The sequence below is a fragment of the Magallana gigas genome, chromosome 2 (genome assembly GCF_963853765.1).
Source record: "Magallana gigas chromosome 2, xbMagGiga1.1, whole genome shotgun sequence".
Taxonomy (NCBI): domain Eukaryota; kingdom Metazoa; phylum Mollusca; class Bivalvia; order Ostreida; family Ostreidae; genus Magallana; species Magallana gigas.
This window is the reverse complement of record NC_088854.1, coordinates 37523360-37540422: the sequence shown is the minus strand read 5'-3', so window position 1 is coordinate 37540422 and position 17063 is coordinate 37523360. Positions and strand designations below refer to the sequence as shown.

General features: G+C 33.2%; 1 protein-coding gene across 1 annotated transcript; it reads left to right on the top strand.

Moving 5' to 3' along the window:
- The first annotated feature begins 7574 nt into the window (after positions 1–7574).
- LOC105320923 (paired mesoderm homeobox protein 2) lies at positions 7575–16449 on the top strand. The gene is made up of 3 exons (XM_011419062.4): positions 7575–8155; positions 15689–15879; positions 15982–16449. Exons 1-3 carry the CDS (start codon positions 7834–7836, stop codon positions 16306–16308), a joined length of 840 nt encoding a protein of 279 aa, XP_011417364.1. The 5' UTR covers positions 7575–7833; the 3' UTR covers positions 16309–16449.
- The last annotated feature ends 614 nt before the right edge of the window (positions 16450–17063 follow it).

Genomic DNA, 17063 nt, shown 5'->3' with positions numbered 1-17063 from the left:
TTTGGTCCTTTCCTCCCAATTGGAAATTCATATTAAATACAAAAAATATATACACGAAGTACATACCCGATCTGCACTTCTGTCCAACGGATTTTGATTTCTGTATGAGTTATTGTGAAAATTCATCAAATAATATTTTTTTCTTCAAAAAGTGACCACCGGGTTTGTTCAAGGGATTGTATCAAAGTTATTTTCATTGTCTCACCATCCCAAAATTTGGCATATTACGGTATAAATGCACATGTATTTTGGTGTAGAAGAATTAATTTGTAAAGAAATAAAACTGTTAAGATTGTGAAGAGTTTCTTTTAATGCTCTGTCGACTGTTCTTAGTAAAATGGCCTACTCGATTACGCGAGCTAGTCATACTTTATTTTTGTTTTTACAACCGAACTGTCGATGATGAAGTAGGCACTATATAAGCATTTTACATAATTTATACCTTTAAAGAATAGTCGGTAATACATTAACATTATTGTTACTGTTAATTTTTGTTATTAGAAACACAATACCGAAGAATTTTTATAATATCGCTCAAATGACTTTACCAAAATAATTGCACAAAATTAATAAAAAAAAAAATGAAGAAAAATGCTCAATTTGATACATCAAATTGTTTTTAATGAAAACAAAGTAAAAAAAAAGTTCCAGTTCATATAATCCTAAAAAAAACAATCGACTTTATGAAAGAAATTTCTTGCTTGAACAATAGTTTTGAATTTCTTCACTATTCTTTTTTGAGAATTTAACCATGCAATTGCAAAGCTATGAAAATTCACCCTCTCACATACAATGTAAAGAGTGTCTGTGATGTATTAAAAATACCAGCTCTCTATCCTTGCTGGCGGATTGTAATTGGTTCTTTACTAAAAACCGATTGCCAATTATAATAATAAATTGAATGGAGATTACACTAATAATAAAAGCAGAAAAAGAAAGATAAAACTATTCATTTTTCAACGAGTCAGTTATACAATACGAAGCGTACATGCATGTGTCATGTTTTAAATTTTGTATTTACACCCATATCGTAAATTCAAAATTAACAACATAGCACATGGTCACTTTGCAAAACAGGACATTAACTTGATTCATGTATGAAAATCATTGATTCGTGATTTTTATATAGTTTAATTAAAGAAATAATTTTTTTAATTGACAATTTCGTTTTCTTTTGATATATTCTAAATTTTGATTTTTAAAATGCTTTCCACCTAATTTTAATTATGCTGCAACTTTAGATTTTGAATGCAAAGATCGCTTTTCATAGCCAATTAAAACTGTTAATAAGATATTTGAAAGAAAACCGGAGTATGGAATATTTTATTTCATAGTACTGAATCTTTAATAAGTAAAATTATATGTACAAGCTGTTTCTTATCGTGTGCTATTATGAGTCAATTTAATTCTCTGAGATACAGTCGCGAGCCCTGCATGCTTCCTGGTGGGGCCAATCGGAACCACTTTGGCAAATCGGAGTTTACTCGAATACACTGAGTGTGAAAAGCTTAATTTAATATAAACAATTATAAACATGCATGTAACCGCACTCAGATTCAATATAAAATATTCAACGCAGAAACTCAGTATAATTTTTAAACAACGGTCTTCATTTATGGAATAAGGAATCATTCTTTGAGTATTATGATGTGATCAAATAGGGTCAAGCGAGATCAAATCCAATTAATCGCCCGAAGGGCTTAATGATAGATTTAATCACGCTCTACTGTATTTGATCACCTCAGAATATTCAAAGAATGAATTCCAATTACTTATATTTACATAAATTTCAGCAATGGTACGATTAAATTTTAAATTTGCCACTGAATTCCAATTACTTATATTTACATAAATTTCAGCAATGGTACGATTAAATATTAAATTTGCCACTGATGAACTGTATTGGACAATACATTACAAAATTGATTCGTAGTGCTATTACTTACAAATTAAAGGTATTGGATAATGTAATTATTATCTTATAAATTATGTTATCCATTCATTCATCATCATCACTGACAGCTTTTTACTGTAATATATAGAGTTATACTTGTTCTTTCTTCTGTATATGAATGACCCATGACGTATCTACATGTACGCCATTGCGCATGAGCGCGTGACCTTTTATACGTGTTGCGTTTTTTGTGTGTATTAACTTCATTATTTTTGTCTTTATCCTATATACCTTATTTTCTTTTATCTTATTCAAAAATTCCATTGTACCCTGCGAAGTTCTTAATATCTCATTATGTCGTCCAATTCAGTATTTATATTCTAAAAATAGATTCAAACGGCCGATTTTGGCGGGATTATTGAAAGCGGTTTGGGAGGGGGTCGTGGATTCCGTCGAAATTTGGCACTCGTTATACCTATGAATTATCTTTTGAAGCGCAATTTATCCCTTTCTCGTAAATAGCAAAAATATTACACGTATCTCTTCATATAAGCTTATTTTAAAAATGAAGTAATGAAATGAAGGAGGATAATAAAAAATGAAAATAAGAAATACCAATACGCAATCTATACATACAAAAACCCTTTATGACAAGTGATTAAAAAATAACTTTAACCAAAGTTGCATCTTTGATCCATGAATTTGATAGTTTTGTTCACTGTCATTTCTTTAGACATATTCCTTCAAATTCTACATAAACGTACCTACACAATACACATTTATAGAGTACAAATAATTTTATTAACACCAGTTTTTAGTCTTTAGTGAAAATTTATTTTTAATTCATTCGTCAGTAACAACAGTAGTGTGAACAAATGATATTAGAAAGAACATCATGGACAAGATTATACTAAACGCAACTTCTTCGGTTTTTCCGATACAGTTCGAAAAACAGTTTCCGATGCAATTGATTCATATAGGACAATGATAGGATACCACGTAACAGCATTGATATTAGCTGTACATTCAGTTTGAATGTACCCCTTACTAAAGTCAGACTGTTGCATGACGGGTATCAGAAAACATGGCGCAAAAAAAAGGCTCGTTACAATGCGTTATATTTCTCTCCTTTACAAAGAAAACACATTTATTAGACTGAACCATTTTAACAAGAGCTTGGCTTTCGGTAGTTGTGTTGAACAGAAATTTGACGTAGCCATGGCTCTCTGAAATCAACAAGATTTGTCTGGCTTTTGAGCTAAGACTACGCAATCGGTGCATATTTCGCTTGAAACCGCGTCATTTTAAACTTGTTTTGACGAAAGAAATAGATAGCTACGTCCTACTGAAAGTCCAAGGTCTTGTTAAAATCGTTCTATATCTTTCAGCATGACAGCATTATATTAAGTATTGATATTTTGTAAAGATGATAGTTTGCAGCAGAAACATATATATTCTCTACATACAGTTATATTTTTATCTTAAATTAAACCACCAAAAAAATAAATTTCTGATCATTTAATTGAAATTTATAAGTTTGCGTATGATGAATAAGAATATATATTTACTTTCAATTGTTTTTCCAAATGCATCCTTCAAACGTTAGTTCAATATTTTGCATCGTTTCTTTTATTAAAGATATTTACATTAATTTTTCCGGTGTCTACATGTCTTTGATAACACTGGACGAATCAAATGTAACGTATAAGTCGCACAGTTCAATAGTTTCATCAATGACGCAAATGACGTACTGCTGGGGCGCAAACGGGGTTTTCATAATCATAAGAAATAAAATTAACGCAGAATGTCAAAATTTAAATATATGAGTACTGTTTTGATTCCGTTTCCAATGTTGATGCTATAACAACGAAGAGGAATTTTTAGGTTTTGTCTCCTCTATAAGTTTGAAATAAGTTTATTTTTCTTTACTACGCTCACTATTGGATAAGTTTCACATGAAAAAATTACATGCCAATTTTGGGGAAAAGTGCAACAAGCAAAAATATTAGGATTTTTCTTTAAAGTGACATGGTGACTCAAAAAAGATGTTTTACTTTTTGATTATGACAACGCAAATTTAAAAAATTAAACTAAATTTTATCATACTTGAGGTTTCACGCATCAATATTCATCATCTATGAGTTTACAAGGCATTAAAACTCATCCGGAAAAACAAACCGTGTTGTTTTGGATATTGATTTTAGTGTCACGTGATTTGAAAGAAAGAAGGTATTCGATGTCTGTGGTAAGAAATATGCATTTATAGAGAGTACACCTTAATAAATGTATAATTCTTGATGACAAATTCTTGATGACATCAGGTTTCAATGAGAGGTTTCTGGCTCATGATGTATGCCACGCTGCAGTATTTACATTCCCCTGCGCTTGCGTGGCAATAAAGCGGAAGGGAAACTCAATATTTGGTGTTGACCAACGATTAATTCTATTTTTTTTTTCAATTTGATTTATTTGTTTTTGAAGACCGTATTTTTTCAAAAGTTCATCTTTTCGTTTGATATATAAAAAACACAGAAATCGTGTAAAAATTCGAAATTTGAAAAATCATGGGTTTGTACGTCACCATGTCTCTTTAAGGAAGAGGAAATCATTCTTGATGTAATATGAGGTGATTTTGGTCATGGCGTGATCAAATCTGATAAAGTCCGGAGGGCTTTGTTATAGATTTGATCAGGAACCGATCATAACTATCACCTTTTTTGTTTGAACATATTTTATTGCATAAACATATACAAATGGTTCGAACACAAGTTCTAACAATTTACGATGTTCTTACCAAGTATAACAATTTACAACTGTGTAGAAGTTTAGAATGGAAAGTACATAGAAATGGATATTACCGAAATGGTTAAATTATTGAACAAACGTACATGTACGTGTATTTATAAACAGTTCTTTTGAATTTGGTCTAGGCAGCAAGACTGAAATAACAAGAATCTACCACAATTTCTGATAAATCTTTGAACAGCTAAAACAATACGTTGACAAATCATCTCCCCACAAAATTGAATTAAAATTCTGTGCGTGATGGGTTTTCATACATGCTCGAATGGGTTTCGGGTCATGTGATCAGGTAATATAAATAGTATGACCATGCGGTGACGTGGCATTCTAAGCTCTTCGCTTGTTGCGATTTAAGGTTCACTGACAGATGATATGGAAAGTGTTGATTTTGGGCTGACAGATGGTTGTTTAATATGTGTTTTTTATTGTTATATATTCGGACGAACGTAGTGAGGGAGAATATAATGACAATTAGTAATGTTAATAAATGTTAACTACCACCTCATGATATGTAAAGAATTATTCCGTTTATATATACATGTATACAAGTATTTTTTAAAAATAGTTTTCAGCAATTGTACGATTACATCGATCTTAAATTATTGACATTTTTATATTATTTTCATTTCGTAGTATTGTGTAAACCACCCTTGTACTCAAACATGCACCCTCACTGATGAAATATGTTTTACTATATGTTATGAAATTTTATTCGTAGTGTTATCACAGACAAAGACAATGGAAAATGTAAATATCCACAAATATTTGCCTACTAACTACATCCTCCTACTACTCTATAAGCATTATATGTGCACATCAACGAATTACGTTCATAACGACATAAATGCAATTATACAGCTATTACATGTATTATACTATAAATCTTAAAAAAAGATTTTTTTACATTATGTCATTATGCTGCGTACTCCAGCTCGAGAATTTTCAGATTATCATTAATATTCTTTCCAGCTTTGCAGAACTAAAATTCAACTTTGATCATCCGCGCACACCATTTATAGTTGTACAATAATATTCAAAAACATACTTCAAAGACGAAAGACAGTGTGATTGATTTCAAGTATCTACATAATTTGTTATAGAATATAGCTTTTTCTTAAACCTTGATTTTTTTTTCTTATATCTGAGAAATAATTAAATGAAATTCGTCAGCTATTTGCGATGTTTGACTTATTGTATATACCCTGACCAGCGGGCAGTTTCTATTGGCTTGTGTCGATATGACATAATTATATGATATGACATATATGATATAAAACGTCATGAGTTGTTTTATAAGTTATTGAAAGGAAACAAATCAAACTTGCCAAAATGGAGCAAAAAAAGATGGAGTCCAAGACAATTCCTTTAGGTATAGAGACCAATGTCCTGTTTAAAATGATAAATGTAGATACGTTTACATTATGCAAATCGCGAATTTACAGAAAATTTCGACAGATCACACACCAATAATATAAGCGTACAAGTTAACTCATAACAAAGAAAGTAAACGCACACATGAATACATTTACCGGTAATATGGATCGAATGCTACATATACAATGTAATTTAAAGATAGTATATGATACTTTACCAGTTTTACAGACTGGATACCCCTGCATCCTCCCTTTTTCTCTTTCTTTTCAACTCAGGAGGAATATATGGGCCATGATACATGTAATTTGTGTTGTATATACAATTTAATACATAAATATTATAGTGTTTCCATGCTGAATAAAAACAAAAATGCAACAACAAACAAACAAAATTAAAAAACAAAACAAAACAAAAAAAAACAAACAAACCCAAAAAACAATCTCCAAATACAACAGGTTTGAAGCGACAAATATTCAGTCTTGGAATATAAATGATTTCTAGTGTTAATGAAAATATTAGCTGGAACAAGTATTTTAATTCTGCTGATAGTGGCGTGACTCTCTCCCAGGTAAGGACACTTATTGAACGAAACTTTCGCCACTGTTGCTTCTAATCTTTCACTGGTCTGACAGGACACTACAGGCATTTGATGATTTGCAACTTAACTTTGAAATATGGCCCTAATTTATGATTGATTCATTAAATTATACGTACATTATCAATGTGGATTTCTCGGATGTTGATTAAGTTTGGGAAAGTTTTTTTTGAAATGCGATTCAAATTGAAATTGTCAATTGAAAAAACCCCCAACCTTTTAAACTTTTATAAGAATAACTCAATTTTCAATGTTTTCCCCTTCTTAATATTTTGTAATTGCGTGTGATACACATGAATTCAAGCCAATAAAGTTTTAAACGTTTTGTAAACTTAATTCATTTATAGAAAAAGTATGATAGAAAAGCAAAATATACACCGGCTATTTTCAAATGCATAAAAATTAAATACAATACTTCGTATTACAATAGATATATTTCTGTCTCACGTCAAAATAAGTATTATATTTATAATATAAAGCATATCAAATATTGGGCTGGTATTTCAGAGTGCATAAATCTGCGGTTATTGAAGTTCCTTTTGGTTGTAAATCAAACGCTGATGCTTTTATTATGTTATTTGAGAAAAGCATTAACATTATGAAGAATATTCTCCTGTAATCTTCCGTAACATTTTATATTGCAAAACGCTCATACAAAAATAAATACATGTCATGTTGTGTTAGTCAACATACGATTTCACATCCGCAACTGATGCTTAAATCACGTGGGTGTTTCGTTGCAGTATAGCACCTCCCAGCAGGGGGCTGATAATCCAATCAAAAACCTGATTTGGGATGATTGGCGTTTCTTGGAGGCTGGAGATATATTCTTTCTATGGGGGTCTGTGGGAGGGATTTCGTCTCGGCTTGCACATGTTCTGATCCTACTACACTTCGCTGTTTTGTGGTATCGTCTTTCAAAGCTTTGGCTTACATCTACATATGTTGGAAGTCACTATGTAGAAGAGTTCTACTTTTGCAGCAAAACCATTCATTCCGGAATATTGACCACAGAAGAGCAGCTTTTTTTTGTTGTTGGTTGGATTTTAAATAATATATTTTCTCAAATGAATGTGGAGAGGTTGCTCTCGTCATAAGTGATTAACAGTGTGCAACACATTAGCACTTGACAATCGCCTGAAAAAACTCTTGATACCCAATCAGAAGAATGAGTACCTACGGACTAACGTCTGCTGATCACCATCCGTTTGCCAACAACTTTGACAAAGTTGCCGCTTATCACAATGCTCTACAAAACAACAAGGCTAACTTCTCCGTGAGTCATTTGCTGGACCTGGAGGAGCTGCCCAGTGAAAACTGTGCCATGTACGCCAACACCGACCCCCAGCCGGGGCTACCCACCCAGGCCTGCACCCCAACCCTCAACGGTAACCCCACAGGGGCAGGGATGACGGACCTTAGCAATAACTCCCCCTCTCCAATACAGGAGAGGATGCAGCAACCCTCACCAAGTGACGGTAAAAGTCAAAGTGAGTTTTGTTCGTGTCTTCAATGTTCGGTCTTGAAGCTCTTTTTTGCTGTTCTTTTTTTTTCTTTGGAAAAACGTTGTCTTAGGACGTATATTTTCCCCCGTGACTCGTAGATGTGTAAAAATGTGCTCTTTTACACTGATAAAATTATGTTTGCTTATATATCCAATAAGGGTTTTGATAGCAATGTCGAGATATATCTAATTAACCTCTGATAAGGTCCCTTGCAATGAATTTGATTATTCAAAAACCGAAGAAAATATCAACGATTATCTGGCGTCTAATGCATTCTAATTAATATTACAACTCAACAAGTGATCTCCTTGGATAAGTTTTCGTTCCTTTTTGAAAAAGAATCGACAGGTCTCCCAAACGTCGTTTATAAAAGTACCCATTGGTTCGTGATCCCTTCATTTTTGTATGTTGCGTATACATTTATCAGATCAAAGCAAATAAAGATATTATCAATGTAAATCATCATTTAGAACAGGCGGTTTGATTTTTTTTTTCTCCTTCCGACAGTACGAATTGGTTGTGTTGATTGAGAGGGAACTGTATACAGAGGAAAAACGTTCATTGCAATAAGCTCCCTAATATCCCGGGTAATACTAACTGGGCATGACAAGGCATTCGGAGATAAGTTCACGGATTTCATTCAGAAAATAGTGTTACTAATTAATATGGCGGTAAAATCTGTCACAACGATTTGCAGAGAAAATTAGCTAGTATGCTTATATTAGTGATGTGTATCTGGTAGCAAGAAACGTGTTTTCATTTATTGGGGATAATTTGTGTATTTGAGATTTTTTTGGTCGCTGACGAGCGGTGGTGTTTCAGATTAGGCTGGCAATGGCCTCAAGTTTTTTTTCCATGGAACTGATGTGGAATATGAATTGCTCCTTCATTAGATACTGATTACTGTTTGTAAACATAATTATAGTCGTAAGTGATTGATAGTAACGTGAATGTGAAACAAGTGTTTCTCTGAATTCATTTATCAAAACAATTGCTCCATCTTTAACTAAACAAATAAATTTAAAAAATAATTTTTTAAAAAGAAAATCTAAAGTTATTCGCTGTTTAGAACTTTTAGATCAATGACAGATAAGGGAATTACATTAATCGTATCTACATGTATATCATTTTTATGTTGATATTCGATAGGGGTTTTATGTTTAAACTTTTCTTTCCTTCATCAGATGAAGAGTTCTTTTTCCGCTAAATTGCCTGTTTATGTACAGTAGTCGGTGTTTTGATTTGAAGGTATCTGTCTTTTCTCAGCCATCAAATCGTGTGCTTCAAATGTTGATATATGTTGATGAGTCTGTAAAAATCAGGCTGCTCGATCCGTGATATATCTGGTTTATATACCATTTCTCTTCTTGATCTATTATCGAGTTTTAAAAAAGAAAAATAGATATGAACAATGACAAATATAGTTAGTTTAGTCATAAAAATATTTAAATGTTAGTTTTGAATATTTTTATTTTTCATGAAAACAAAATTCAATTTTTGTTAGTTTACATTCAGATTTAGCTGCATATCAGTGGTACAGTTAATTCGCATTTTTACCAAGTTTTCTTACAGTTTTGACCATTGAAATTAACTTTTTAATGCAGTCGAATCTAAGCGACAGTTTTTACGATATCTTTCAGATCAACAAATTTAAACAACAGACAAATCGCATTATAATTGTTTTAAATGGAAAATGTGAAGTTTATATTAGTTTGAAAGAAAACTTGAAAAAAATAATAATATTTAAAACATTATTTCAATATAAAAATTGAAAATTAAATTGTCAATAGAGATTTTTAAAAACTTTTCTGTCTCCTTAAAAATCAGATATATATTATTAAAGGAAACATGGGAAACCGTTTTTGAATGAAATTTAAAAGTGCACGCAGCATTGAGACAAAGTATTCTTTAAATAAGAAAATTATCATGAAAATGTGAGCAAAGCATTGATTTATGTAAGCACACTACTGTATTTCGATAATAAAGAACTCTCTATTATCGTTGTTTCTATCTATCATTTCAGCAATTGCAGCTAATTTTCTAAAGAATGTAAATTAAATATTTCTTGTGTTACTGTGGATTTTAAACTTTTGATAATTCATGAATTCCAAAATCAGTTTGATAATCAGTCACTCTAGAGGCCGGTGAAGCACACGTCATTAATTGACCATTAAAACTTTTAAGGGTCTTAGTGGGTAAACAAAGTTAAGTAGGCTAGATGATCAACAACTTATCCATCGGATCTACCTGAATATTAATTTAAATATGATATTTTTGGCCAGAAACCCTAATTTTGTGAAGAAATTATTTTGGAGGAGGGAAAAGTCTCGTTACTTTTTTCTGCCTTTGGACGAGGAAAATGTCTTATGTGTGGATAATTTCTCAAGAAGTCAAATGTTCAATGGTAGCAAAAAAGTCAATAAATTTGAGCTTTATAATTTTTAACATTTTCCTGTATCAGGGGCTTAATACTAAGCTCTTCATCTCAAGGAGATTCATATAGCCTAAATATGACCAGGAACACCTGTGTTACATTAAACCTATGTTTTTCATCAAAATTTTCCTCGTTGAATTTGTAGGATATTTTGCATATTGGATTTTTTTTAAAAATTAGACACTATATGCAGTTTACAGTAACAATATAGAGTTTTCCCCCAATTTTATGAGATTTGTGTGTACACATGTAATGTGCATAAATACTAGTAACTGAAGTCTAGCAATTCCCTCGCTCTCTGCCTCGTTATATTGGTATCATTTTCCTGGGTTCTGTGTAGTCGTTATGCTTTTGTTTTGATATCGCTGTGTTATTTGATGGGTTAGGAAAATGTTTGTCTACATCACAAACGGACTGACATGACGAAGCGCCCGAAAGATAACATTAATTACCATCCTGGAAGTTCCTCTAATAATAGAAACTCTTCTCTTTCTCTTTGGGGAAAACAATGTAAAAATTATTTATGTGTTTTGTACCCACTGAAACGCCGTACTTGACATTTGCCGAAGCTTTCATATAAATCTTGAAATGACAAAGTTAGGGTTGGTATAGTTCATTGATAAAATTAATGAAATAAATGGTGCGAATGAGATGCCCTCGGTAATCAAGCACGGGGGTGATATCGCCGTGCTTTTAATTACAATTTCAAGTGTTAACAGAATGATGGACGGGATTACATGATTTTAATTATCGGCATGTCGGCCGGGTAACGTTCAGGTGATGAACGAGCGCAGAAAGTTTAAAAAGTTTCCAAATTCCCACAATTATCTACAAACCTGACTCATGCTAGTACTGACATGAAGAACAAAAGCTTACACTATTCATATTAAGAACAAATTCATCCTTAATTTATTCAAAAACTCTCATTTTTAATTGCAAAACAATGATTCTTTTTCAAAATAACTTTTCCCGAACCACAAAATTGCTTTAATTCTTTTACCAAGATGCTGAATACACCTCAAAGTGCATTTTATTTTAAGTTAAAAAAAAATAAGAATATGGGCACGCCTTCCTGACGTGGATCTGCAGAGTCTTGATTATTATGAATCATAAATAGAACGAAATATTATGACTTCTGCCGAGGTCATAAAACTTTGGCATTCATCTCCATCAAGTTTCTGACATTTGTTGTCTTCGAGAAAATGGTAATCTTGGAAATAGCCGAAGTTATTTGACCGTACCTTCCAGCAATTTACAGTTTATCAAAAGCGATAGAAAACGCAGAAATTATTCAGATAATCGGAGATATTTTCCCTACGAGCACTGATTATTACAGAATTTGAAAACGTTCGGGGTACGTGATGAAAGAGAAATTTTCCTGTAGTTATCATAAAGGGGACCCATACATAATTTGACTTGTCTACATACTGAGTCTAACGAGGATCGTATTTTACCGTTATTTCCCATGTTGAACCGCGCTAATGTCAAAACGATAGCCGTTGCAATACATTATTACTTGCTATCGCATCCCCCTGCCGCTGATATTGCTTTAGACAGATAAGAGAAAAATTGTGATTTTTAAATAAGAAATAAATAATGTTTTTCACGTGATAAAGTCTTTTTCGCGAAGTTTTGTGATAAACGTCATATAAACGGAGATGGAAATAAGTCTTTGTACTTTGGAATAAACGTACTTTGTTTTGAAGAGATACTATCGAAAGTATTTCTGATGAACTGAAAACGAGGCCACTTTTTGCGGTGACAGTAACTAGACTATACGGAGCCGTTCTACGAACCCAGTATCATACGAACAAGGTTCTTGGGTTTTGATTCCCATACGCACGACTGACACAGTGTGACTAGAATGGACAGTCTATCAGATTTTGCAGACTTTTACATCTCCGATGTCAAAGGTGAATCTCTTAAATTCACATTAAAAGGTTTTTTGTCATAGGAAACACATAAAGTTGAACATAAGCAAGCTTTATTTTATCTTGTGAATTGATTGCCTGGGATTTTTTTTTCGAGTGATAATTCAGTTTTCCTCCAGCAAAAATTTTCAATGGCGATATTCTTTGGTCGTAAGAAAATTCCATAGTAGCAGTCACGAGTAACATTTGATCTAATTAGCGCGAACATCTCTTGATAAGTAAACAGCTAATTGGCAAGATAATGTCTTATATCGCGATGTATCGATCTACAAGAGCTTTTCTCTGTTCGTATTTTATTTTAAAACAAGAACAGAATTACCAAGATAGAAACATTATAAACTAGGTCTTTATGACATAGCCATGCAAAATCATATGAATTCAGGTTCAAAGATATAACTAACTACAGTTAATTTTTTATCGGAACAAGCAATTAATTATGAAATAGTACTACATGTATAAATATATACACTTTTACAATACATCCATGTAAACGTGTATATGTTAATGTCAGTTTGATATGTACTGTTACGTACGTAGAGCATAAACAATCGAACGTAACACGGGGTGCGTTTGAGACTGATATGACGTACACATGTTTGCATTGGCTTTTCGCATTCCTATATTTCTGACAGTTTTCAAACACAGATGCTTCGTCTTTGCACACATGTAGTACTCTCTGTACAGTTCGCCAAGATCACCTCTCAGTTGTCAAAAACCTGACACGAAAACATCGCTCAATATAGTAGCCATGAACGATAGGCAAGGCAGCCCCATTCGGTGTCGAGCCGCGAGATCAAAGAAAAAATTGAATTGAATTCTGAGAGAGAGAAAGAGGGAGCAAGAAGTGTACTCTTTGTGAAGAGGATGCCATAGATTTCAAACCTTCGCTATGCGTTACAATGTCTATTAATTAAAACATGTATAAATGAGGTTTCTGTGTTCCTGACTCTTCAGGTAATTGCTACTCTCTAATCTGTTATTTATTACTTCAATTAACCGGCAAATTATTATACTTGAACACGAGAAACGAATTACCATCCACATTTTCACTAAAATATAAATATTCTTTTTTAAAAAAAAGGGTGTTTGTTTTCAAAAAACTTTTTCAACAGTTGAGTTAAAACTGAACAGGAAAAGGCCAACTCTCAACCTTTACTGGTTCGTGATTCAGAAAAGCAAAGTATTAAATTACTCTAAAAAATTATAACAGTTTTGCACAATCAATTAACACAGTCTTCGAGGTGGGGTCTGGCAAAATACGGGCAATGACTGTTTGTGTGTTGCTCTTTTACTAAACTTTATCCATATTTTTTTAAACCACATTTATAGTTTGTAAAAATTCTACACTGAATCATTACCATGTCTCATAAACATGAAATGACATTATTTTATCAAAGTGTTTTACGATTGTTCAAACACCCGATCCGTTAAAAACGTTGAGCGGCAATGTATGCATGTCTGCGCAGAATTCTGCCAGGGAATTTGATGCTTACTTAACTAAAGAATAAAGATAAAAGTCTAATAAATTTCCGTCAAATTCTCTCGTATAACAAGTAATTACGTAATGATGTTTTGTCTTACAAAAAATTAGAAGAAAATAAACCCTATGTCAATTTTAGAGCACAGGGGTCGAAACCCCAAGAGGCCCAAAATTAGAAACGTTCGAATACCACTTTTACACAACAAAGCGATACTACAGAAAACAATAAATATTCCAAAATGCCGGAAAATCTCAAAGAATTAAGTTCAGGATTTCTTGAAACAAAACAAAATAATAAATCTAAAGCATTTCAAAAAATGAAAATAAATAAATATACATGGAAGTTTAAAAAAAAAAAGGACGTCTATAGCTAGAAACAAGAATCTCCCCCCAAAACACTTGATGAAGACTGCTGGCGCCTTTGATGTCTTCATCTCGACAACATGACAGACTCCGTACTCAGAGCAATATTGAGCTCTCTCTGGGGTTAAGTAGCTGCGCTCCTCAGGCGCACACGTGGTCCGGAGAGTCGGGGTCGGTGTATTTTCTTAACAAAAGTCAACATTTGTGTTCCTAATGTACATTCCTGCCGAGCTGGATGAGGAACGGCCAAAAGACGTGAATGACTTTTGCCACCGAATCCCTCATAGTATTTGTTTTACTTCTAGGAATTTTCTTTCATAAACATTGGTTTTGCGTTCGGCCCCTGAGATTAAAATGCACCAGTATTTCCTTCAAACAAAGCGTGTCACCATTCATGCATTTTAGACGAAAATTTAATGCCAGACTTTTATGCATCAAGATGATTTTTGGTTTTTTAATTTCTCAGTTTCTCTCCGAGCTACCGGCATACTATTGCACGCTAATAATGAATGAGCGGTAGGCAACGATTAGGGAAACATGTTATTTGTAATAATGAATGCACAATATATGCATAAACATGCTTTTATTTAAATGTTCGCACCATGTAATTTTAACATCTTTAAACTGCATCCTATAATGTTGCAACATTAACAATTTGATTTACAGATTCTCTATTCCAATACAATGATTAGACGTGGTAGATAAAAAATATGGACGGGTTCTTAAAGTTACTATTTAGATATTTTTCCAATACTCTTATCAGTCAAAACAGTTTTGATATTATTAGACGGTTTCTCAAGATATTGAGTTTTGGAATTTATAGATGGTTATTTTTAAACCGCTTCAGTAAAACATATTTTCTCTAAAATAGGTTTGATTGTCGCAAATGAGGAGAGAGCAATATTCTAAAAATAGTACTTCTTTTGAAATTACAACGGACACGTATGGTTTTTAAATATTTTATAAGCTAAAGTAATGTAATTTATTTCAACAAATAAAATATACAACATGACTATAACTTTGAATAGGAATCCGTCTTAATTTGTTTCATAACGTTAAACTGTAGGTTATAGATATATATATTATGTATACTGATTACGGATGTATTTTATAATGTAACGTAACTATTAATATGAGGTTACTTGTTTATTATTATGTTTTTAAACAGTTAACATCAAATTAACAACAAAATAACAGTTAGATTTCATATTGAATGCATATAATACATTAAAAAAATGCAGTTTATTCGTTGTGTATAACATATACGTTGTTATAGAGGATAATGATAATAATTGTTATTCTGTTTACAGGCGGTAATGAGGACGATGATAAAGATGACAAAGACAGCAAAAGGCGGCGAAAGCAACGCCGCAACAGAACCACATTTAATAGCAACCAACTGGCAGCGTTAGAGAGGGTGTTCGAACGCACCCATTATCCCGATGCGTTTGTTCGAGAGGAACTCGCGAGAAGAGTCAACCTTAGTGAAGCCAGAGTACAGGTAAAGGAATTCAGCAGCTTGAAAACCAAAAAAAAAAATCTAAAGTTTTGAAAATGTTTTATGTTCTTTGTATTATAATCTTTTTTGTTTCTTTTAATGTAGGTTTGGTTTCAGAACCGAAGAGCAAAATTTCGACGAAACGAAAGAAACATGATGGCTCAAAGAGGCAATATGTATGGACGACAAGAAGCGACTCCAATAGAACAGCCAATTACACCACGACAGTCTTCCATGGGATCCGCCGATTCATTGAACTGGTACGCTCCTCCGGCCTATAGTCCTGCTTCCTCTTCTTCAAGCTGTGCTCTCGCCAATCATTCGTACTCACCTCCACCTAACATCGGATCCAGCATAGCCTGCCTCAGGCTTAAAGCGCAGGAACATAATACATTTATGCACAATCCTTATTCACATCAGATGTCGCAATGAATTGGCCCGGTCATTGATGATGTGACACCACTGTATTGTAATTCTTGGTAACTAAATGTGAGACAACTTGAACAACAGATTTTACGTGTGGCGTGATTGGATTTAGTTATCTTGGAGGCATCGATATTTCGATGCGAAAAAAAACCAAACTCAGGATATATACTAAGCTAACAAAAAAGAGGGAGAGAAACTTTTGGCCTCGACTTGGCCTCGTCAAGTATAAAGATCCGAGAAAGTGAGATGCTACGACAGATTCTGTCACCTCGCGAAGAACGAGAATCGGCGAGATGTCTGGATAGAGCCATTATCGTCACAGCGAGTCATTGTCATTGTCATAATCGCCAGAATCGCGGAGTAATTCCAGTTCGTGTCACAAATCTCTCAAGTTCCTGTTCCATTTATAGATCAGTGGTGGTGCTAGTGGTCTCCAATATGTGGAGACGTGTATATTTCTATGACGACATAACCGTCGCGATTATATGTGTCCCTATTGCGTAATTATTCTATGGGATGTGCGTTTGTTTGTACGAACTTGTTGTTTATGATGTATGGTCACGTGATATTCATGTCTTATCTGCTATTCGAACACACCTGTTCCCCTTATCCATCCGTCCTTGCGTCGGCATAGTACGGGGGCTAACAAATATATATACTATATGGAATATTTACTTCAGTATCATTGCGTACATGTCTCGGTGTATACGTGGGTTATATTTGAACGTTAACGTGTATTCGCTGGAGTATGAATCAGATAT

Coding starts and splice junctions, on each gene's coding strand:
- LOC105320923 (XM_011419062.4), top strand. CDS start 7,834: ATGAGTACCTACGGACTAACGTCTGCTGATCACCATCCGTTTGCCAAC. Junction 8,156..15,688: donor AAGTGACGGTAAAAGTCAAA/GTGAGTTTTGTT, acceptor TTCTGTTTACAG/GCGGTAATGAGGACGATGAT. Junction 15,880..15,981: donor TTAGTGAAGCCAGAGTACAG/GTAAAGGAATTC, acceptor CTTTTAATGTAG/GTTTGGTTTCAGAACCGAAG.